A 26,218-nucleotide genomic window follows, 5' to 3' on the forward strand; every position below is an offset into this window, starting at 1 on the left:
CCCATTTTGGACTTCTGACCCCCAGAAGTATAAAGAAAAAAAATGTGTTGTTTTAAGCCTCTGAGTTTGTGTTAATTCATTATAATAGCAATAAGAAACTAACACAGTAAGATGGCTTTTATTTTTCTCTATTTGATGTATAGAATTGAATTGGATATTCTAGGAAGTATTGGGAATTTATTTTCTTAAGATAGTTCTTCATATTAGAATAATGAGAATCACTGAGTAATTAAGTATTCTATTTTATGAAGGATGATTATATAAACAGTATGAAGGTTAAAAAACGGGAGGGGTTGGCTGGGCACAATGGCTCATTCATGTAATCCCAGCACTTTGGGAGGCCCGGCAGGCAGATTGCTTGAGCCCAGGAGTTTCAGATCAGCCTGAGCAACATGGTGAAACCCCATTTCTACAAAAAATACAAAAATTAGCCAGATATGGTGGCTAGCGCTTGTAGTCCTAGCTGCTCAGGAGGCTGCGGTGGAAGATCTGAGCCCGGGAGGTGGAGGCTGCAATGAACCGTGATTATGCCACTGCACTCCAGTGTGGGTGACAGAATGAGTCCCTCTCTCCATTAAATAAATAAATAAATAAATAAATAAATAAATTTAAAAAGGGGAGGGTGTCTTTTGAAGGCTACTAAAGTCATCTAAGTGTCCTCTGATTATAGGAGGCTGGGATGGTGCATGGAAGGTTGTGTCGAATAACCTGATACTCTTTCTGAAACTACAGAAGCATTAATAATTTTAGCCTGAGAGTGCTATAATCTGGGATATTTTGGTCCAGCACTCCCAGGGAGGGTTGAAGTTTTGAGAGTAGCTGGAGTTATTTGAATTGAACACCAGAATATGAGGCAAATGGATACTCAATTATAATTCAATTTCTACTCTTTATTTTAGGTAGATATTTGCCAGCCACTTATGTGTGGGACATTATGGTAAGTAATGCACCCATAGTGTAGTGGCAGAAGCAGATGAAAAGTACTACAATAGTCATATAGATGAGGTACTGGAAAGGAGCAGAGTTGAAAAATGGGGGATAGTTGACAGTTTTCCAGCGTCATAGGTTTAAAACCAAATAGGATTAAAAAGATTCAATTCACTCAAGATGTCTAACTTGGTAATAGGTCAGAAAACTAAATTTGTCATATTTTCTTAAAACTAAACAAAAATGTTCCTTTTAATAAAAAACTGTAGTGCACCTTCGGATTCGATTTTTCTTTATATTCTGTAAACTGCTTACAGTAAAACAAAAAAAAATCTGACTAATATGATGGTCCTTAAATCTTGTAGGTGTATGAAGTTCATCCAAAGAATAGAGGTTTTGCTAGGAAGGCCCTAAGCAAAGAATCAAATTTCCTTTTGCAAGAAATAAAATTCTTAAAAGTTCCCTGCACCTTGCAATTAATAGCACAACGTTATTTATTTAAATTTTAACTTTAAAGTTCAGGGGTACAAGTGCACCTTTGTCACATAGGTAAGCTTGTGTCATGGGGGTTTGTTGTACAGATTATTTCATCACACAGGTATTAAGCCTAATATCTGTTAGTTGTTTTTCCGATCCTTATAACAAATATTACCCCCACAAAGTTTTATGGTTACTTTTTTCTTATCTTCTGATTAATGCCTTTAGATTCACAAATTGAAATTATTTTTCAGTAGTTTAATTCCCTCTAGAAGGTTTAAAAAATGTTTCCTAATTTCCTAAATCTTCTTTCTTTGTTAGTCTTCTAAAAAACTGTATTAAATAGAATTCATGTGCTCAGATACACTTTCACTAAAAGCGTATCTTCAACATTTGACCTGTTTAAAAGTTCTTAAGGTGTTAAGGAACATTATGTATCAGAGTTTATGGCATTTGATTAATCTGAATAAATCTTGGCAGCTAATTGAATTCAGCAAAAGTAACAGTGATAAATCAAAGATCAATATTTGAAATGTCTCCATCAAACATTTTAAAACAATTTTTAAGTTCACTAATTTGAGTCATTACACTTGGCCCTAATATAGTAGATTTTTAAATGAAGTTCAGTCGAACTTGGCAGATATCGTATACCAACTTTTAATAGTCGTAACAATTCCTGTACCTCATTTGGAAAAACATTATTTCCAGAGCATCAGTGCTTTGACCAGAAAGGCATTTATTATTCTGTAACACTTTTCTTGAGAAATTAGCATGATTTATCATTTGAGTACGCTCTCTCAGATAGGATTCCAATATTTGGGTGTGAATAAAACTTCAGGGCATTGAAAGTAGCTGGAGGATAGACAATAGGGCGATTATCCTCTCTTGTCATTCTGTATCAAGGTCCTCTTTAATTATTGGCCTGAACAGCTATCACTTTATGGTGAAAACAAACTGCTTGGATATAGCGTTAAAGGTTGAAATAATGAATTATACATAAATCTATTTAGTTCAGTTATATTCTGTTGAATTGGAAAAAATCCAATTTTTAAATTTCTCTGCATTTCTTGAAGTTAGGAATAAAATCTGGGGTGGGGTCTCCTGAAATAATGAGGTCTAGAATAATTTCTGTTGTTAAATTTACTTTTGAGCAGGATAAGTCAACTAAAATCAATATGAATGGAACCTTCAGTGTACCACTTAAGATAATTAATCTTTGAGAGGTTAGGTAAGTATTACAAGGTAATTTACCTAATTAGCAATGAAGCCAACCAATGTTTAGATTTCTTGACTTTAAGATTGTTGCTCACATAGTCGCATAAACTATATCTTCCACATAGTCACAGGCAATCACAAGCTAACACGACCAGGTAGCACAAAATATGTGTTCCACACAGAATGCAGAACAAAAAAAGACACTTTTACAATCCTTTTCCCTTTTCCAAATTCACATTTAAAAAGTTTCTTGTGGAATTTCCCAAATGCCAGCATGGCCACAAATAATAGAGATTGATTACTGAGACCTCTAATGAGAAACACTTAGAATTATGCTAAACAAGGAACATTCTATACTGATTTAACAAATTCTCTTTCTACTTATAGTTTCTCCTAAAATAAAAGGTAACATGTTTGTCATGTTAGGAGTCTGTATAGAAAAAGTGTGATAACTGCAGAACAGACACACAGGTGTATGTGTGTCTGTGTGTTGCTGTGTATTACAGCCTTTCTTTAATGGTTTTCTCTCTCTCTCTTGTTTTTTTTTATTTTTATTTTTCTGAGACGGAGTCTCGCTCTGTGGCCCAGGCTGGAGTGAGCGGCGCCATCTTGGCTCCCTGCAAGCTCCGCCCCCCGGGTTCCCGCCATTCTCCTGCCTCAGCCTCCCGAGGAGCTGGGACCACAGGCGCCGCCACCGCGCCCGGCTGGTTTTTTGTATTTTTAGTAGAGACGGGGTTTCACCGTGTTCGCCAGGATGGTCTCGATCTCCTGACCTCGGGATCCGCCCGCCTCGGCCTCCCACAGTGCCGGGATTACAGGCCTGAGCCACCGCGCCCGGCTTCTTTTTAAGTGAGCTCTGTCCTGGGCAAACCAGCATTTCAAAGGTACAAACTGTTTTTGCAAAGAGCGGGTATATACCTATCTATAGTGCAGACATTATGTCTGCTTATTTCTCTGTAAATAGATCTCGTTGTAACAACTACTTCACCGTCACAACATTTAATTCGAGTCAGCGAACTCTTACCCAGACGCTAGGCCTTGGCCAGGCCGCCCGGAACTGAGGCTCACAGGCGTGTGGTGCCCGTTTCCTGTAACAGAGCGTGTCAGTCCCGGTGCTGCCCGACTTCCTGCCGGCTGCATAGGGACGACCCAGCCAAGTGCGTCCCCAGAGTTGGACTCTTTCTCTTTTTTCTTGTACACAGGGAGCTTCTTTTCCAAGAAGACTTGTTCCGATTGCTCGCAATCTCCATAGCTGATGATTATAGAAGGATCTTTGTACTTTCAATGTACCTTCAAAAATGAGATCTGGAGCTGGATAAGACACGTGTGTGTGTGTGTGTGTGTGTGTGTGTGTGTGTTTTAGTAGACTGAAACTGTTCATTGAATAAGAAGCCTAGTTGACAGTGTAAGGAGAGATTTAGAAGAACGGAATTATTTAGTTTAAGGAATTGTGAAGAATGGCGCTATGCCATTAAAATTTTTCTCTACTTTTGTGTTAAATCTTAATTTTTTGCGGTATTTACTAACCTGCAGGAAACTGTCAAAATTGACTGTTGCTAAGTTCCATATTGCTTTGTAATTATCTTAAAACAAAACTTGGTTGATACCAAAGTACAATTTTTCCTCTAGCTTTTATACATTGAGACAGATTTTTTTCTCACCCTCCACATACCTATGGCTGGAAGACCAGGTGGTTGTTCTTGGTTCCCATTACAACTTCCAGACTGTCAATTTCTCCCATTCTTGCAAATTATACTGTTCCTTTGAAACTCAAACCCCTTGGAAAAATCGGCCATGCCCCTTTGGTATTGCCATTATCAGCAAACCTCCTTACCTCCTTCCTGGGCACTCTTATCGTTTTATTTTCTTTTTTCTTTTTCTTTTTTTCTTTTCTTTTTTTTTGAGATGGAGTCTTGCTTTGTCGCCCAGGCTCGAGTGTAATGGTGTGATCTTGGCTCATTGCAACTTCCTCCTCCCGGTTTCAGAGGATTCTCCTGCCTTAGTCTCCTGAGTAACTGGGATTAAAGGTGCACTTCACCACACCCAGCTATTTTTTGTATTTTTAGTAGAGATGGGGTTTCACCATGTTGGCCAGGCTGGTCTCGAACTTCTAACCTCAGGTGATCCACCCACCTCAGCCTCCCAAAGTGTTGGGATTACAGGCATGAGCCACCGCACCTGGCCTCTTGTCATTTATTTAAGGCTTTAGATCTTTTGCTCACTATCATCTTCAGGCAAGTTCAACCATCATTTTAGTGGCTCAACATTCACATGAAAAGACTGTTAAAAACCTCTGTTCCCCATTTTTTGACATCTTTATTTCCATTACTTTTTTTCTTTCCCCCAGTTTATTGTCATCAAATCTAAAACATTCTCTATAAGGGTATGTACCACCAGGATCTAGATGCAAATACTCTGCCTCCTGGACATCACTCCTTGCTAGCTCATTGGCTCAGATATCTTCATTCCTACAATCCTTCATTTTTATTGAGACTCTTCTTAGGCCACAGCTATTGCTGCTCCCTCACAATCCATCAGTACTCTCTTGCCTTCAGTTTCCATGTTCAAATGCCATAGTTCATCTTTAGCACTCCCTTGCACCTACCCTGAGCTTCATTTTCCCGCTATTAATAGAACAATTTATTTGTTTCTGTTTTTCTTCCCAACTTTTAAATATTGATGTTTCTAAGGGTTCCATCCTAATTGCTCTTCTTTTCTCTCTACACACATACTGTCTCTAAGCTCTAAACACTGCTAAAGAGCTAATCATTTCCAGTTTTAGAGTTTGGCCCAGACCTTTGTTCTGGGAGTTGATGATTTACATGACAATAGCACTCGAATAACTCAGATATAACATGTCCTGGTTTCCCGTATGTCAGTAAGTGGCACTGCCAGCCATGCTAGAAGCTTATAAGTCCTTTTTGGTCCTTCCTCAATATTCTGACAATATCCAATTCAACATTCATTTAAAAAATATTTTGGTTCCAAATTATCTGTAATTTCCTCCACTTATTTTGATTTTCAATGTCCCCAGTCTAGCCAGATCCACATATTTTCTTACCTACTGTATTTTCCAAGGCTCATCCTTAGTCAACCTACTTTAATTCTTAATCTCCTACACTCTGTTAGCTACATAGAAACCAAAGTCACTCTTAACATGTCTTTCAGTTTCCAACTCTCCCTACTTTTCTGGTGTATTTGGACTAAGACCTATGTTCCTCATCATTACTAATAAAGACCTGTACAGTTTCACATATCTTTCTCTTTCAGCCACATCTCACATTAGTCTTTCTTCCTTTTGTACTTCATCCAGATTCCTACTTTTCAGTTTTTCATTTCATCCAATTCATAGGTTTCTTCTAAATGCCAAGATCTTGCTCATATATTAGGGTCCTTGAACATAGTGGGTTTTTTTCCTAAAAGAAGAACCTTTCTGTATTGTATGAAAAGCTAGATCTTTTTATTCTCAGGTTTTAGCTTAAATATTATCACTTGAAAGAAGTAGTTAACATCTGTATAATTCAAATTAATGTTTATTTTTTTCTTTTTCTTTTGAGACAGGGTCTTGCTCTGTCACCCAGGCTGGAGTGCAGTGGCACAATCTTGGCTCACTGCAACCTCTGCCTCCTGGGTTCAAGCAGTTCTCCTTCCTCAGCCTCCTGAGCAGCTGGGACTACAAGCACGCGCTACTACACCTGGCGAACTTCTTAATTTTTAGTAGAGATGGGGTTTTGCCATGTTGATCAGCCTGGTCTCAAACTCCTGGCCTCAAACAATTCATCTGCCTTGGCCTCCCAGAGTGCTGGGATTATAGGCATGAGCCGACACGCCCGGCCCAAATTAAAATTTCTATATATGAAAATTGTATATATAAATCTTATATAATCCAAATTAAGATTATATCTGTTTAATGTTCCCTCCAACACCCTTGTTGTGTCTTCAGTTCCTTGCTTAACTTGGCATGTGAATACATTTTGTAATAATCTCCTCTCTTTGTTTAATTGGGTTTCTGTACCTGTCTTCGTCTTCAGAATTAAAACCCTAGGAGTACAGGACTATGGCTTTCTTATTCACCACTGCAGCTTAGAAACGAATACAGCATCTGATACGTATTTGTTAAGGAAATTGGTTAAATATAGACCACTAAGTCCAGTGAAGTCACAGTCTATTCACTTCATGTAATTTCCAAGAAACAAAGCTTTCTCCACCTATGTTAATGAATGAGATATGGGATCTGGTCTGCTGGAGATGGCTTAACTTTAAGTTCACTTGAGAGAGTATCAGTGGAAGTAGGAATGGTTTTACTCACTTAAATTTCATGGTGTTTAGGAGGAAAAATCACCCTGCTTGAGGGTTCTGTGGCTCCTATGGGCTCTCAAATGATTGGAAGAGTACTACCAAACCTGAGTTTTCAGGTCTGTTCGTTATATTCATTTAAACTTAGATAGTGGGAACCTGCTCCCAATGGTTAACGTGGGTTCTTTCCTATTTCCTATGCGTCTCTGCTGGTTTGAGAAATAAAGGGAAAGAGTACGAGAGAGAAATTTAAAGCTGGGTGTCTGGGGGAGACATCACACGTTGGCAGGTTCCGTGATGCTCCCCTAGCCGTAAAACCAGCAGGTTTTTATTAGCGATTTTCAAAAGGGGAGGGAGTGCAGGAATAAGGTGTGGGTCACAGAGATCACATACTTCACAAGGTAATAAAATATCATGAAGCAAGTGGAGGCAGGGAGAGATCATAGGACCACAGGATGGGGCAAAATTAAAATTGCTAATGAAGTTTCGGGCATGTGTCATCATTGATAACATCTTATCAGGAGACAAGGTTTGAGAGCCGATAACCTGTCTGACCAAAATTTATTAGGCAGGAATTTCCTCATCCTAATAAGCCTGGGAGCGCTACAGGAGACCAGGGCTTATTTCATCCCTTCACTTAGACCATAAAAGGCGGCCGCCTTAAGGGGGCCATTCATAGACCTACCCTCAGGGCGCATTCTCTTTCTCAGGGATGCTCCTTGCTGAGAAAAAGAATTCAGAGATATTTCTCCTATTTGCATTTGAAAGAAGAGAAATATGACTCTGTTCCGCCTGGCTCACCGGTGCAGTCAGGCTCCAAGTCTTATCTCCCTTGTTCCCTGAAGATTGCTGTTGCCCTGTTCTTTTTTCAAGGTGCCCACGTTTCATATTGTTCAAACACACATGCTCTACAAACAATTTGTGCAGTTAACGCAATCATCACAGGGTCCTGAGGCGACATATATCCTCCTCAGTTTACAAAGAAGATGACGGGATTAAGAGATTAAAGTAAAGACAGGCATAGGAAATCACAAGGGTATTGATTGGGGAAGTGATAAGTGTCCATGAAATCTTCACAATTTATGTTCAGAGATTGCAGTAAAGACAGGCGTAAGAAATTATAAAAGTATTAATTTGGGGACTAATAAATGTCCATGAAAGACTCACAATTTATGTTCTTCTGCCACGGCTTCAGTCGGTCCCTCCATTCGGGGTCCCTGACTTCCCACAACATCTCTCCCTTTTTATATGAATATGCCGTGGCGATGAAGGCTTGTTCATTCTCTCGATTTTGACACAGGATTCTTTGGTCCAGCACACTAAAAACAAGCCGATTAAACAGGGAAACACAATTCCAAAATTTACTACAGTGGAGCCCCTAGTAGACTTGATGCAAGTCATGGGGTTCAATCTGTAAAGATTTTCTGCCACCTGATCTAACGCCTCAGCCCCAGGCACAATGGATAAGTGAGCTTGAGAGGCTTCAAAAATCTGTTTCTTTAATTTAGTTATGTCCAGTGATAAATTATCTTCCCTACCCAGAAGGTGTCCTTTGACCGTTTATTATGATCAGTCTCGTTATAGGAATACGGGGTGGTACAGAAATCAGAGGTATTCCAGTCGCACTGCATTTGCATGCGATGTTGGGGACTCACTACCCGATCTCCAAGCCAAGTAACAGACTGTCTTAAGTCATTAATTTGATTAGCCAATTTTTGATCAATGCCTTGTTGAGAATTCCACATTTGGGTGGAATTGGCTTGCCAATCATTAACAAAATGAACCATTTAAATAGATTGATGTAACACCATTCTGGCAGTGGTGGCCAGTGCAGTGACTGTAATTAGGCCCATGATCACAGTGATTAAAGTGAAAACAAATCTCTTAGATCTTTTTAGAATTCGCTGTAGCACTTCATTAATTAAATGTATTGAGGGGGACAATTCCCAGGGTCTGGGCAAAGTTACTGGAATCCAGATTCCTTCTCGAGCTTTTCCTGGAGTCAAAATGGGAGTTAATACAAGTGTACAAATGACAATTAATGCATTGGACGGTTTGATTGTTCATCCAAATTTTTATATTTTCCACTAACAGCATGTAAGGAGGCTTAACACAGCTCTGTATGGAAACAGTCAGGTTGGAGGTAAGTAAAGCAGAATGTCTGGATCTACACTGATACTGAGAGACGGGGGTGGTAGCGGGGACAACAGACAGAAAAGTTTCCCCTTCCCATACTCACAGTCCAGACATGGCAACAGCCAATTTCCAGAGTTCTGGGTGTTCTGGGCTCAGAATGGGGAATATCATACAAGGCCTCGACGGGGTAATGCTTTTATCTTCCCATTTTAAGGGAAAGAAGGAGCTGAACCTCCTATGCACAGTAGAATGATGATTCTCCTTCTCCCGATAAGAAATAAAATAAGTAGCCTACAGGCATTGCCTTCCGCCACAGGAGCAATTGTTTTTTCAATAGCCCTTTGGTGCCCAGTCTGTTACTAAACCATATGAGTCATTTTTAAATATTACTGCATGTGAGTTAACACAATCTTCCCAAATTAAAGTTTTAGATGGGCCCTCAAAATTTTTAGGGCATGGTTTTCCTGCAGGTTTGTATTGAAAGTATGGGGCATCTCCCATTACTCCCCCTTTCATTCGTTTTAAAGGAGAAAGGGAGAGGCCGGAGGCCAAATGTACCAGTTCCTTTGTAGCTGATCTCTCTGGAAGATAAGCGGCCCAGACTTGAGTTTCTAGATGGATACAACCAGGTGCATGTCCGAGGCACAGAGGGGGGTGTTTATAACCCGTGATAACATTAAATGCAGTGCGTTCTTCTCCTGGTCGAGCAGGGCAATAGTCATCTGTAGCTCCAGGCATCCACACACTATATCGTTAGTGTAGATTTCCGCAGGAGCGTCCATCCAGGTGAGAGGTCGAGTAAGTGGAGGGAAAGGCACATAAGCCCAATAAGAATAATTATGTGTAGCAGGTAAATCAGTGTGAGAGGAAACTGGTGAGACAGAAAGTGTAACGAGGAGAATCATTAAATAAAACCTATTGTAAGTGAGATTGAGTGCTGAAGGAGGAAGAGAAAAACAGGGATGTTATTTTCAGGCTAATAGAAATGGAGAGATTTTTCGGTTTGTAAGGAGAAAAAGAAAGGTAATTAGAAGTGGGATTAGTTAGATGGGTCTCCGTTGGCATCAGAGAGGATTGAATCAGACCCATGTGCCAGCTTCTAGGGAGTTGGCACAGATCTCACCACATCTAAGGGCAGTCTCTGACACAGATCTCACCACGTCTGAGGGCAGTCTCTGGCACAGATCTCACCACGTCTGAGGGCAGTCTCTGACACAGATCTGACCACGTCTGAGGCAGTCTCTGACACAGATCTCACCACGTCTGAGGGCAGTCTCTGGCACAGATCTCACCACGTCTGAGGGCAGTCTCTGGCACAGATCTCACCACGTCTGAGGGCAGTCTCTGACACAGATCTGACCACGCCTGAGGCAGTCTCGACACAGATCTGACCACGTCTGAGGCAGTCTCTGGCACAGATCTCACCACGCCTGGGGCAGTCTCTGACACAGATCTCACTACTATCTGAGGGAGTCTCTGGCACAGATCTCACCACGTCTGAGAGGGCAGCTCCCTGGCACAGATCTCACCACAGATCCCACCACAGATCTCACCACGTCTGAGGCAGTCTCTGGGCACAGATCTCACCACAGATCTCACCACGTCTGAGGCAGTCTCTGGCACAGATCTCACCACAGATCTCACCACGTCTGAGGCAGTCTCTGGCACAGATCTCACCACGTCTGAGGCAGCAAGCCCTGGCACAGATTCACCACAGATCTCACCACGTCTGAGGCAGTCTCTGCACAGATCTCTTCACCACGTCTGGAGGGGAGTCTCTGACACAGATCTCACCACGCCTGAGGCAGTTCCTGCACAGATCTCTCACCACGCCTGAGGCAGTCTCTGCACAGATCTCACCACGCCTGAGGCAGTCTCTGACAGATCTCACCACGCCTGAGGGGGGAGTCTCTGACACAGATCTGACTACTGCCTGAGGCAGTTCTGGCAGGTCTCACTGCTGCCTGGGAGGGCAGTTCCTGGCACAGATCTGACCGGGCTTGAGGGCAGTCTCTGGCATAGACCTGACCGGGCTGCTTCTGGAGGCAGTTCTGCACAGATCTGACCACGCCTAAGGGCAGTCTCTGGCACAGATCTCACCACGTCTCAGAAGCAGCTCCTGACACAGATCTCACCACGCCTGAGGGCAGTCTCTGACACAGATCTCACCACTGCCCGAGGGCAGTCTCTGCAGTCTCTGACACAGATCTCACCACGTCTGAGGGCAGTCTCTGGCACAGATCTCACCACGTCTGAGGCAGTCTCTGACACAGATCTGACCACGTCTGAGGGCAGTCTCTGGCACAGATCTCACCACGCCTGGAGGCAGTCTCTGACACAGATCTCACTACACGCCTGGAGGCAGTCTCTGGACACAGATCTCACCACGTCTGAGGGGAGTCTCTGACACAGATCTCACCACGTCTGAGGGGAGTCTCTGGCACAGATCTCACCCACGCCTGGAGGGCAGTCTCTCTGACACAGATCTGACCACGCCTCTGAGGCAGTCTCGACACAGATCTCACCATCGCCTGAGGTGCCCCACAGATCTCACCACGCCTGGAGGCAGTCTCTGGACACAGATCTCACTCACGCCTGAGGGAGTCTCTCGGCACAGATCTCAATGCCATCGCCTGAGGGCAGTCTCTGGCACAGATCTCACCACGCCTGGGGCAGTCTCTGGGACACAGATTCTCACTCACGTCTGAGGAGTCTCTGGACACAGATCTCACCACGTCTGAGGGAGTCTGATACAGATCTCTGAATTAATGCCTGAGGCAGCCCTACACAGATCTCACCACGTCTGAGGGAGTTCTGACAGATCTCACTCAAGGCTCAGGAGTTCTGACACAGATCTCACCACGTCTGAGGGGAGTCTCTGATAACAGATCTCTCACCACGCCTGAGGGGAGTTCTGACAGGATCTCTCACCACGTCTGGAGTGTAAGTAGCCTCTGACATAGATCTCACCACGCCTGGGGCAGTCTCTGGACACAGGATCTCACCACTGTGTCTGAGGGGGAGTCTCTGACACACAGATCTCACCACGTCTGAGGGAGTCTCTGACACAGATTCTCACCACGCCTGAGGGGAGCTTGATACAGATCTCACCACGCCTGAGGCAAAGTCTCTGACACAGATCTCACTCACGCCTGGGGCAGTCTCTGACACAGATTCACCACGTCTGCTGAGGGGAGTCTCTGACACAGATCTCACCACGTCTGAGGGGAGTCTCTGACACAGATCTCACCACGTCTGAGGGGAGTCTCTGACACAGATCTCACCACGTCTGGGAGGGGAGTCTCTGACACAGATCTGACCACGTCTGAGGCAGTCTCTGACACAGATCTGACCACGTCTGAGGCAGTCTCTGGCACAGACGTCTTCCTCTGTGGTTTTCTTTGGATGATCTCCTGGTGAAACACAAGCATATCCTCTTTCCCACATTAAGTAGAATCAGAGATAATATTTAAAGGTTTGGGGAAATCCTGTAAGACAGTAATCACAGCAATTAGCTCTGTCTTTGGAGCAGAAGTATGAGAGGTAGAAATCAGCTTGTCTGTAGGACCTGCATAGCCAGCATTGCCATTGCCGGAGCCATCGGTGAACAGTGTAACAGCCTCAGGAATGGGCTGATCTTTGGTTAATCGAGGGACCACCCAAGACGACATTTTTATAAAATCAAACAATTTGTTTTTTGGATAATGATTGTCAATAACACCAATAAAATCAACCAAGTGAATTTGCCACAGTACTGAATGTTGAAAGGCAGCTTGAACTTCGAGCTGATTTAAAGGAATTACAATGAGCTGCAGGCTTCTGATTATTGATAGATGGTACAGTAAAAGCAAATTTTTCATAATCTGATTTATGTAAAGCAATATAAAAAAACAGTCTTTAAGATAAAAAACTATGAGAGGCCAATTTTTAGGTATTAAAGCAGGGGCAGGCATGCCAGGTTGGACGGCTCCTATAGGTTTAATTACACCGTTAATGGCCCTTAAATCGGTTACCATCCGCCACTTGCCTGATTTCTTTTTTACTAGAAACACGGGGGAATTCCAGGGGGAAAGAGAGGGTTCCACATTTTTAAGTTGTAACTGTTCAGAAACCAATTGAGTTAAAGCCTCCAGTTTTTCTTTAGAAAGCGGCCGCTGCTGAACCCAGATAGGTGTGTCAGATTTCCATTGTAAAGGGAGAGGATCAGGAGGCATGGCAGCGGCCGCACTAAAAAGGATAACCCAAACCTGCCCTGTTTTCTTTTATAGTAACTGGAAGGGGTTTAGTAATCCCTTCATGCTTTGGACCGAGACCAAGCCCGGACACAAACCCCATGTTTTCCATCATACGCTGACTGGGAGCACCATAAGAGTTATGTGGAATATCAATTTCAGCCTAAGGATCTACTAGGCCCTCAAAACTTTTTTCCTTGAATGTATACGGTGCAGGTGGGCCATTTGTTTAGAAATCACATTAATCCAAGAAGCGACCTTTTCACCTCCAGGGCCCATCCCAGGGCCACGTGTCTTATCTCCTTTGTTTAAAATGATTTTAGGTAGTAAAAGCAATTGAGCTTGTTTAACAGTAGTAAAAGAAACAGGAGCTTGGCCTGGGGCACGTAAGTGTTAGAGAAACTGTGGGAACCTGTGAGCTGAGCCTGAGTAACTAGAATGCCGTTAGTCCGATTTAGCTGAGCTTGCAAACGAGCCTCTTCTGACCATCAGGTACGAAATTGTAAATGCTGAGATGGGGTCAGAGCAGCTTTTGCCAAAAGGCCCCAGTCTAAATGAAGCAAAATGACCTCAGTACAAAAAGTTTGTAATAATATTTTAACATAAGGAGAAGTAGGGCCATACTAAGTACAAGCATCCTTAAATTCTTTTTAAAAAGTAAGATTGAGTGGCGCATACCGACGCAGACTGGTTGAGGGTGTGAGAAAGGAGAATTGAAGGAGTAGAAGAAGCACAAGTATACTGGTGATTACTGGCGTTCGTGTATGGAGAAGGGTACAGAGAAGCAGGCTGAGTGGATGGCAGCGTGACCAGTTGAGGAACCCAAACGACAGGAGGGTGAGGGCCTGAAGTGGAAGGAGGAGGGCCTGCAGCATTACAGGTAAATTTTAGTTTGGTCTCGGAGCCATTAGGTGACACCCAGAGGCAAATGCTGCAAAGCTTTGAAGAGGGAAAAATTAACATATCTATGGACCTGGACTGTGTGAGTCGCAGCAGCAGGAGTTTCAAGTACTGGCTCTTCTCTTCGTGAAAAAAAGTAAGATAAGTAGGGGGTAACATTAAGTCAAATTTACCAGAGTTAGACATTGAATTTTCAGTATCATTAGGTGGGGGAGGAGCAGCTGAATGGAGAGGCTGATCAGATAACGAAGGCCTTGCGGGAGAGAAAAGTTGAGGAGGTATTAGGACGGCACGCACCAAGGCCCAAGCATCCAAACAGTGACAGGAACATAATTCCCTGTTGAGACCAGTTCCCTGAATGTTGCAACAAGATCTCATACTTTTACATATACGCTTCCTTTTTCAGGAAACCAAGGACAGTATTTTTCCACTGCCCTGAATAGAGTGACCATGCTCTACAAACAATTTGTGCAGTTAACGCAATCATCACAGGGTCCTGAGGCGACATATATCCTCCTCAGTTTACAAAGAAGATGACAGGAATAAGAGATTAAAGACAGGCATAGGAAGTCACAAGGGTATTGACTGGGGAAGTGATAAGTGTCCATGAAATCTTCAAAATTTATGTTCAGAGATTGCAGTAAAGACAGGCATAAGAAATTATAAAAGTATTAATTTGGGGACTAATAAATGTCCATGAAATCTTCACAACTTATGTTCTTCTGTCACGGCTTCAGCCGGTCCCCTGTTCAGGGTCCCTGACTTCCCGCAACACTTAGACATAGATGATTTGTCATTAAGTTGTTTTTCACTGAAAAGTCAGTCTGAATATAGAGCCTTGTTTCATTCAGATCAGAAAAACTGGGTTACTCTGAAATCTGTTTATCTATAATTTTTAAGTAAGTACAATTTTGTAAACCAGTTATTCCTAACTTGAGAGGCCTGGAGGATTTACTACAATGTGTATTTCAGGGCCACATCTGCAGAAGTTTTGTTACGACGTTTCCTTACTAATACCCGTGACAGTACGTTTTAGAGGCATCCTGTGTTTTCAGAAGCAGAACGTTTATGCACTACACTTTGGGAAAGATGTGCATGTTATGTTACCATTTAAAGATGTCTGGTTCTTGTGGGGCAAATTGGCAAATGATTTCTCTGAACTAACAGCATTGTGGAATTTTACTACTTTAGGGTTTTCAGGAATCTTAGAGCTGTTTTCATTTGTCTCGTACATAGAGACTGAACCTTGAAGACATTAATTAATTTGTCACAGAAATTAAATGGGGTCAAAATTTACATTTCCAACCCATGTCCGTGCTCTTCATTCTAAAGCATGATGGCCTAGAGTCATATTTTAGCCTCTGAGTTTTATCTTATTAAAAAAATAAAATAAAATAAATTGTAAATACATACATGTATTATATCTATATATACAATTTATATACATTACAATATTAATTTGAATTACACAGGACTTTGGACATCACTATTAAAGCCCAGGTACAGTTCAGACTGAGATAAGCCCTACCTGTGAGAATTTACTAAGGTCAAAAAGACTCCTTTTAATAGTAACTCAGTGGCACCTAGTCTAAGGACAAAGGCTCCAGTAAATATCTTAATCTAAGTTATTACTAAATGTAAGTCATGTGATGGCGTCTAATGAAAATTTTCCATTGAAAAAAATCAATGTTAATAACTGGAACTCGAGAGCTGTAATGGGCTGTGCTGCGTTTTTCTGGCTTAGATTGTGTGCTGTAATATGCTAAGAACAGGAACTGATGACCTGTGAGCTGTGGTCACTTCCTGATCTCATTTGATTCTTTGGTCTTTAGTTTTAAAGGGGTGATCAGAGAGGTTGCTTTAGAATGGAGAAGTTGAACAAAAGGACCATCAACCTGCAGGCTCACTGGCACAGCCCAAGTTTCGCTGGACAAGCAGTTCAGTAAAGAGGACTATTGCCAACAGCAATACTTGCAAGGAAGCTTTGTTCCAGAGAGGAATTTTTTTTTTAAAGAAGCTGCTAGAAAAACTGACACTAGAAGCTAACTAGAGTCACTCTTTCTCGATAACGATGAAATAGCAAGTCTGAAGGCATTGCTTACCTAGATATAGAAATGGACTTTATTTAAGAACCAACTTTATACATACATAATATACCTAGGCTTGTTGGTCAAGTTGGCTGGCTGGGGAAGAATAAAACTATCTAGAAGATCCACATGAGGAGTGGAACCATTCCGGGAGGGCAGACAGATTTCTGATGCTGGCCACAGATGGAACCCAGAGATGCTCTGTAATTGAAGTGGTTCTAATACCTGGAAGCTTCGATTTGCTCTTATAATGTGTTCTAAAGCCACTGAATTCAGGACTGTGCTTCCTAGTTGGTACCTGTAGATGTAATGCATCTCTCAAACTGTGGTGGTATTTCTCTAGGCTCTGTCGGACAGAACAACTATCTGGAGATAGGCTGTGGAGCCTCTGGACTCCACAACACATTTCACAGCACTGTTTACTCCAAAACACTTGCCTAATCAAACTAATGTAGCTGTTGGGTAAGACGAGAAGTAATACGTGAACATTCTTAAAGTCTGTTCTCTTTTGCCTTGTGACCTTAAACATTTGAAAGAGCAAGATGAACACTATTGAATGGAAGTCTGTTTCCATAGTCATAGCCAATCTGAAAGCCTAAGTTTTACCTCGCTGTTCGCTGCATAGCCAATCTATTTTATGGGCAGAAGAGCACAATGGGCTCAACTACCCAGGCTGTAGGAGTTATTTTAATCTTTAAAGAGCAATAGATACAAGTGAAAGTACATACATAAAGTAGGTATTTAGTATTTAATTTTTATTCTCATATGCATGAAAAGGGTGTTCCAAAACAAGATTAGAGAAGTCCATGGCATGTCTTTGTGGTTAATGTCACTTTATTTATTGGTTCATCTACCGTGCTTCTTATAAGTTACTTGTTTTTTCTTTCATGGAAAAATTGTTTTAAATGAATTGATTTTACTTTTCATCAGCACAATTGTTGACTAATACCAAAGTTAGTTAGGAGGTTATGGTTTTTATATTTATAGAATGGCAGGGATGGCATTTAGATAATACATCATAGTAACTTGGCATTTATGAAATATTAGTTTTCCATAAACGTCAACTCAGAGAGGAAGGTTACATTTTTTTAAAATTATAATAATATTTTGAAAGCCATCTGTCCTTTAAAATGCTGCTAAAATATATGTTGGAACTGGTGTTTTATATGCCAATACTTCCTGAAGAGTGTTTTGAGATTTTTTTCAAATACTGCCTCAGTTCTAGATAAAATAGTAAAAATTATGCCTTTAAAATGACTACTGAATGTAGATAAGAAGAAGTTAAGGAAATATTACATAAAAATAAATTTGCAAAAGTAATTTACTGAAGGATTATTTACAATTTGATGGGTGGATCTGGATATTTTGATACTAAGTAAAAATATTTCCACTATAATTATAAGGGAACAAAGCTCTGCAAGTAGTAGTTAAAAGAATGTGTATAGGCCGAGCACGGTGGCTCATGCCTACAATGTTAGCACTTTGGGAGGCTGAGGCGGGCGGATCACCTGAGGTCAGGAGTTCAAGACCAGCATGGCCACCATGGTGAAACACTGTCTACTAAAAATACAAAAATTAGCCAGGCATAGTGGTGCGTGCCTGTAATCTCAGTTACTTGGGAGGCTGAGGCAGGAGAATTGCTTGAATCCAGGAAGCGGAAGTTGCAGTGAGCAGAGATTGCACCACTGCACTCTAGACTGGGTGACAGAGAAAGACTCTGTCTCAAAACAAAGCAAAATAAAAAGAATGTGTGTACACCCACACTACGTGCACATCCACATGTATCACTAACGTTGGTTTTTTTGTTCTTTTGTAACATTCGTCATTTTTTCTTCGATGTAAAATTATTAATAATTCAAATGTGTGTTGGTGTGGCGGTTGAGATTTGCCCTGGATACCCCAATTCATTCACAAAACATTCCAAGTTTTGAGTTAAGTGGTACTCTAATTATATCAGTCATTTAAACCTCAAAAGAGATTCATTATGTACACAAAATTAATGTGTAATTAAATTTATGAGTAAAATTAATTGAAGAAATCAGAAACACAAGGTGGCTCACACCTATAATCTCATTGCTTTCGGAAGTCTAGGTGGGAGGATCCCTTGACCTTAGGAGTTTGAGACCAGCCAGGCAACACAGTGGGATCCCATCTCTATAAAAAATTAGCCCGGTGTGGTGGTGTGTGCCTGTAGTCCAAGCTATTTGAGAGGCCGAGGCAAAAGTATCGCTTGGGCCTAAGAGTTGGAGTCTGCAGTGAGCTGTGATCACGCCACTGCACTCCAGCCAGAGCGACAGAGGGAGACTTTAAACATACATAACTAAATAAATAATCACAAAACACTCAAAATTCCAAATCCAGATACATAAACCACAGGAATACTTATGTAAACACATGTTATACATACATAGAGGTATGATAAAATACACTTCTGTGTTCAACTTGGGAAAGGTTGATAATTTTAGAAACAAGCTAGTAATTCTGTTGCCTTATGCTGTAATGATTTTCAATTTGAAGATGTTTATTTGGGATCAAATACATGAGGCTCCATACACAAGACATCTTTTTTTTCCCTCTTCTCAGCATCATTTTTTGGCTGATTATTGGACTACAATTGGGAGATCTAGAACTAAATTCCTGCTTAGTGTTTACTTGTTCAGAGCATAGGCTTTGAAATCATCCTGTTTTGCCTCAGTCTCCACAACAGTACCTACTAACCTCACCACTAGGGAATTGTGTAGCATTTCTCTAAGCCTTGTTTTTCTTAGCTGTGAAGTGGTAAATTTTGAAAGTGCTTTGTTCATAGGATTTCTGTGAAAACTATATTGGGTAAAGAATGTAAGGCATTTAGCATAGTAAAATAACTTGGATTACAGTAACTTTTCATGGAGTGTTTATTAGTACTTAACCTGTCATTGTCATCAAAATTCTGTTTTTACATATTAACTCAGAAATGTCATTGTAACCTTCTCAACTCATTTGGTCATTTAAAATGGGGAGGTTGAGTTAGGTGTTTCTTAAATTTCTCTTTAGCTCTGATACTATGAGTCTGAAATTAAGTAATGCAAAGTCGGTAATTAAATCCTCCCCTTTTCTGATGTAGGAGAAAGGGAGAAAGAAAACTTGTGGCTGGCTGGATTTCCTTGCAAGTTTATTAGAATTGTAATTATGTCGCATTTTGAATAAAGGGTTCATTCTGGAAATCATTAAGTTTACTTAACTCCATATGTTGTCAACTGTGGAAAAATTGGGATTTAGGAGTAACCTCTGATTTAAAATTCCACCTGCTAACCATTTAAATTATAGTCTTGTAATTTCCTAACTTTGGTCTTGAAGGTGTTTATCATTCTTATGCATTATTATACTGTGTTATCTATTTATGCAACATAAAATGTATAGTTTTAACTATTGTACATGTTTACATATGGAAGGTATAGTTTTAGACTTATCGTTATTTAATTTGCTAGTTTTGCTTCACTATTTATTTTTGACACTTATCCATATTAGTACATGCAACTCAAGTTTATTCTTTTGAGCTATTGTGTATCATTCAGATGTATGAATAAATAAATGCTTTGATGGACATTTAAGTATTTTCATGTATCAATATGAAAAGCAGTTTCAAAATGAACATTCAAATATACATTGTCATATATATGTATAATATTTGCATATATGAAAGTTCCTGTGGGTTATGTATCTGAAATCAAAATTACAAGTGTTTTGTAACTTCTATAATTAATTTTACTCTCAATTTTAAGTAAACAAGATTAGTTTTTGCACATGATGAATCTCTTTATTCAGTTAAAATTACTGACATAATTAGAATACCACTTAACACTTGAGATTATTTTCAAGGGTATTTATGCTAAACTTACATAAATGTGTTGAAAAGTCCTTTTGTATATATGTAGAGACTACATGGTATATTACATTCATTAATTTGCCTAAGTATTAAGTTATACTTAAGTAGTGTCCATACACAATATTTTTGCTTGGCTGAACCCCAATGTGTATATTGGGAGCACTTTTTAACTTTCATGGGTTACATGGCCTGTTTTGGAAAATGATATTAAAAATGTAATTCAGATGAATGCTTAGAATAAAGGTTAAAGATGAATGAGCTTTCATATTAATCATCAATATGACAATCCAAAGGGAAGCAAATGTACCTCCTTGTTAGCAAGATAATTCGGAGATGCACAATGCATATTAGATACGGGATTTGAGCTGTAATGTATTTCTCTAAGAATGTAATTTATTGTACTTTCACATCCACCCGCTCAATATGCAGAGTTGAAGATGCAATGGCCAGAAGACATGAAAGTGTCACGAGAAGGATGTGGACATGGGCTCCGGGGCTGTTGATGGCGACTGTGGTCTTTTGGGGTCATCAGGGGAATGGACAAGGCCAAGGTAAGTGCAAGGATGTTCTAATTCTTTGAGAGCTGGATGCGAATTTCACTGTATGATGAAATTATGTGAGTCTTTGGTTTGACGTTTAAGCAATTTGCTGTAATCTTCCCGCGGGTTTTTGTTACAAGGTATTGTAATGCCTCTGCACCAGGTAAACCGAACTAGAATTAGGTGTGAGTAAATGCATCCAATTTGAAGCCACCGTTCTGAAACTGGCTTTTCTCGGTTGTAATTGATGCTATATATATGTGTGTGATATATTATGAGGCTGTATATGTGTGTGTGTGTGTTTTGGGTGGGTGGGTATGAGTATGAGTTTGTGTGTGTGGTATTTTACAAGAACACGTAGCATATAAAGATTTTGTGATTTGGAAGACAAGTTTTCGATGTTTGTTTCTTTTCTTTAGGGTTTTTATGTTTTACATTTTAAAATTTCAAGAACCTTTTCTTAAAGGATGTGATGTTCTTTAGAAATTAAATGAAAAATATGATGTTTCTCATTCTTCTGCCAAGTGTATTTAGGGGAAATTAATGATAGAGTGGAACTGCAAGGTTGTGGCATCCTGAAATGTCTCCTGGAGAGTAGAAAAGGGCCATAGATTTTGAAATAAGGCTTTCAATAGTGATTTGATCAATAGCTGCATGGAGTGGTTTGTGCCAAATCTAGTATTTGTTAAGGTATTTTGTGGTAACTATTGTATTATTTTTGGAGGTGTGTTGCCTGCTCAGATATAAGCTTCAATTCCATATTTTACGTGATAAAATGTCCTGACACCCTTGAAATTTTCTTTTCCTTTTGGGGCAAGTATATTTGGCATTTTTTTCTGCATTTTCAAGGCTTGAAATGAAATCTCTAAGCAGGAAGTTCAGAGTTTATTTCAAGGGATAGGTATATTACTCCAGATAAAATTGAAAGTGTGCAGTGGTATCATATAATTGTGATGAAGTTGAGCTTTGCTAGTTCAAAGTATCTAAGAAAGTTTAACACTTTTTAAAAGATCCTTCAAAAAGATCAGTTTTCTTGCCATATGTAATATTGTTCAATAAATTTTTGAAATTAGATATTTTTCAAAACCACAAATACGTATGTGCCTTTGTATATGAATAGTTGTATATACATGTAAGCAGAAAATACATTTTATTAATTAAGTTCAGCTTTGATTTTAATTTTTCTTTCATGCCATTCAGAATTTATATTAGCATCCAATAGAATTCTCATTTTTCTTTTTTGTGATAAAACTAATATAAAATATATTTAATACACATAGTAGTTTCTTCCCCAAACGTCTAAACCAAGAATATGTAGACAGTAGCTACGTTGGATTTCTGTGGTTAGAAGAGTTGTTTATTTCTCTGGCAATATGTAGAGTTACTAAAATGCAGCATGTCAACTGTTCTCTGTAATGGTGATCCAGCATGACACGTGGTATTACACAGGGCTGCCGAAACCTTCCTCTGACCATCATTTCCAGTAATTGGCTTGTTTTAGATGAGGAATAGGTTATTAGATATTTAAAATATTTGAGGAAAATAGGTTTCTTCTCTCTTATTTACCCGAACACTTTTATTTCCTCAATATTGATTGATCAAATATTCTATCCTTCATTGGGGACCATCATTTATTTAAAAAAATGGCCTGAAATCAATTCCAAGCCTAGCTGTAGTGAAGCTTCTAGTGGTAAATGCAAGTTAAGTAATTTGTTTTGTTTCTAAAGGATAAATTAAAGTAGACTATGATTCAAAGAACAAAACAACTTAATAGAAAACATAATGGAATGCTTTGATACTATGATTCAGGGAACTTTGCTTCCCTTGTGGTAGCTAGATTGAGTGAAGGAGATTGCTTAGGTGTAATGAGCAAATCTTATAATTGCAAGTATAACCCAAGCTGCATATCGTCATTTAGATCAATAAGCCTCATTAAATATTAAATATTACCTTTTAACTTTTATGCAATTAAGCAGAATTTAAAAATAAAAGTTTTAAAAAATTAAAGTTTTTATTACTAAGTATTTTTAAATGCAAATCTCATAGCTCCTTATTATTGTCAAGAAAAGAATACATTAAAATTTATAAATAAGGTTTTCTCTCTATGAAGTTTAAAATCTTGCATTAAATATTGGTTATTGGGACTCACAATGTCCAAGATTATGATTAAGTATCAATGAAGTGTGACTCTTGCAGCAAACATGCATGCAAATGTTATAAGATTATTTTCACATGATTTCACATAATTTCTTAAGCATAATGGTATAAGTAAATTATATTTTCTACACAAGCTCTTCATATTTATGAATAGACTGTGTTCTAAATGTTTAAGTCACTGGGAAATCCTAATGTTCCTTCTTAGAGAAACCACGTGAGAAATTGTAGCTAAGTTAAAAAAATGGAAGACAAAAATCGATTTAACAAGGACTGTAGATTAATATCATAGTATTATCTCAACTGTGTGCAACCACTGCTTATAAACAATGATATAAGAAATGCCGTCTGAAGTCTGAATTCTAAATAAGAATGTAGGGCTATTATCCCTCTGGGGCCCTTAGGGTCAAAATAAGAGAAAAGGGATGAATGGTGGGTTGGAAGTAAGTTAATGATCCTTGTCAATGTTTTGTATCTGTCAAGAAAAGCCTCTGCTTGAGGATATCCATTTTCCTACTTCTGAGTTACAGAATAATAGGTACTTATCCCGAATGTAACATTCCCTGATGTGGACTCTGTCTGTGTCTATGCTGCTTAGGTGGTTTGTGCATGAGAAAGTGCTTAATATCTGAAAATGAAGCCAATCCTTAAAGAAAGATATATATGAATTTTAAAAGGAAATATACCTACGGTGGAAATAAATAACATAAATATCTAGCTGTATTTTGTCTTTTTGGTAACTATTACAATATATACCTTTTCAAACAACTAAGTTCAGCACTGACTTTGGGAGACTCTAGATGAAACTGAACTGACATATAATAAGCATGGGTGTAATTAATAGCACAGCGGGAAAAACCATGGGAGTGTTTCCTGAGAAAGAGGGACTATAGGGAGGCACCAGAAAACCCAGTGCATTTCAGGATTCTTGGGATTGCCAGCAGCAGTTATTATATTCAGAACCTAGAACGTATTTCTACCTCAGCAACCCGTAATTCTGGCTGAAGTGCAGTGGTGCAGTCATAGCTCATCGCAACCCCAAACTCCCAGGTTCATACGGTCCTCTCCTCTCAGCCTCCGGGTGGCTATGACCACAGGTGTGCACTACCATGACCAGCTAGTTTACTTTCTATTTTATTTTCATTTCATTTGTAAAAACTGGGTCTTGCTATGTTGCCCAGGCTGGTCACGGACTCCTATCCTCAAGCAATCCTCTAACCTAGGCCTCCCAAAATACTGAGATTACAGGCATGAGCCATTGCATCTGGCCCCAAAATATTTCTGTCTTAATGGCTTTAACAAAGAAGTGCTATTTTGGGGATGTATACAATGGTGTGCTGTTTTGGAAGGACACAAAAATACTTATAAGAAGAATGGAATGAATATGTCAGTATGTTTTCAAAAGCAAGTTAGCCCAAGTTTTTAAACACGCATAATTTTAGAGTTTTTGTAACTAACTTAGGGTTTAAGTGTGGCAAAAATTTTAAACATTATCATGAATACACAGAAAATTTTAATCAATGTGGTTTCCACGATGAATTTACATGCTTAAATTCCTAATTTCAATCTGCTGCTAGATATGAGAAAGTTTGAAATTTTGAAGAAGCAAGCGACACTTACAAATGTAGCAAACTTAAATCTTGAGGACAATTTAATTTAACTTCCATCTTTATGACCAGATTTTGGGTCAGCAATTGGCCCAAAATCTTATTGGGAATGCTTTAAGCATTCAAAAAATAAAATCTGATAATATCTGGCAATTCCAATTTTCAATTTTATTGATCTTCACCATAAAATATTTAAGTTAAGGGGCAAAATTTTGGAAAAGCAAATCACTTTGTTGTCCTATTTAGCGAGTTCTCAATATGCCATCTTGGAGTCATTACAAGTAATGATACTAAGATAATATCTTGTGTTTTGTATTTCATTGTTACACATCCAGTTTTTCTCTAGAGATATCAGAGAAAACCTATTCAAGAAGGGAAGGTTAGATAAACAGCCTTCTCTCTCTCTGTCTTTGCCTCCATTTGGTCCCTTACAATCATTTCCCAGTGCATTTCAAAGTGACTTTTATTGTTCCCTTCATTTTCTCTTTCATTCCAGAAATTTAAGTGATTGCGTAATTCTTCTGACAGCTGAAGGTAGTATGCGACTTTGAATTAAAGGTTTACGGCTACAGCTTTTCAATTAGAAAATCTCAGATCATGTGATCTATGAGTTTTAGTATCTTAGGATCACTACCAGTAAGGAATAATCACTTTGAAAAACCTTAATGCTACCTAGAGTTTGTGTTTTGTGAGGTTGCTTGGTAAACTATTTTCATTTGATAATTGAATATTGCGTCAAGAGAGGTGAGCTCAGACATTTGGCAATGAATATTGAGTATTCCAAGAGGCATGACCTGAAAATATCATCAAGCTAAGTGGGAGTGAAATTGAACTCTGCTGTATAATAGAAGTCAGTGTTTTTTACATTCTTTATGATATGCAAATATTTTTATATTGTGGTAGATAATAATTTGTATGCAAAAATTTAACTGAATTTACTTTATCGTATGGCAGAATTATGTTACATAGGTCATTTTAGTTTTTGATTTAAACGTCTTAAAATTATAAATGCAAATATTCAACACATAAAACCCACATGAATATACACTCCCAAACATTTGAAATCCTAAGTCATTTCTAACAGCTTTTTCCTACAAAAGAAGCCAGCTATTCTTAGAGATTACATGCATTCCCACAGCTTGAGAGGTTCATGTAAACAGAGGAAGTATTACAGCAGTTTAAGAATACCAGTGGATTTACTTTAAAGACAATAACACTTTTGAATTACTTGTCTTCAAAATTTGATTTCTTGAGAAAATTATCTGTGTCGATTAATCATGCATTTCAGATAATTTCCAGACATCTGAGTGTTGTTTTCTTAAAAGTAGTCCGCAAGCTTTTTAATGCAGTCTGCATGGGAGATAGCAAGAGATGTGTGTATTGTATGTCTGCTAGTAGAGATTTGTTTTTGAGTGCTTCCTTAAAAAAATATTTTTTCTGCAGAAAGTGATTTCTTTTTTATAGTTTAGATTAGATGATTTTACATGTTTTTATGTTTTAACCTGTCTTTCTGATCATCAGGGTCATTGCCATAGAAAAAATGCAAGTTATAGCATATTTCATTTTTATAAGGAAAGAAGTGGATAATGTAGACTTTTTTGTTTTACTAAATTGAATTACATCACTCAATATTTGGATGGCATTAATTCACAATAGTAACAAAAAAATCTTACTATTCATCATAATAAAGTATTATTTCTTTCACATTTGTTTAACTTAATTTGTTCTTTAAGGTACATCTCCTAATGAAGGTTTCCCCATCCTCTGAAGCTGAATTTATCTA

The 26,218-nt window shown here is 39.1% G+C and overlaps 1 protein-coding gene across 1 annotated transcript in view; it reads left to right on the forward strand.

Moving 5' to 3' along the window:
* The window catches only part of ROBO2 (roundabout guidance receptor 2), a 1,748,812-nt gene that overhangs the window by 17,819 nt on the left and 1,704,775 nt on the right, over positions 1–26,218 (forward strand). Inside the window, exon 2 of the mRNA XM_017954070.3 lies at positions 20,565–20,686. Within this exon, the coding sequence (XP_017809559.2) occupies positions 20,578–20,686 (109 nt within the window). The 5' untranslated portion in view covers positions 20,565–20,577. The remainder of the gene's footprint in view (positions 1–20,564; positions 20,687–26,218) is intronic.

The sequence above is a fragment of the Papio anubis genome, chromosome 2, assembly GCF_008728515.1.
Source record: "Papio anubis isolate 15944 chromosome 2, Panubis1.0, whole genome shotgun sequence".
Classification (NCBI taxonomy): domain Eukaryota; kingdom Metazoa; phylum Chordata; class Mammalia; order Primates; family Cercopithecidae; genus Papio; species Papio anubis.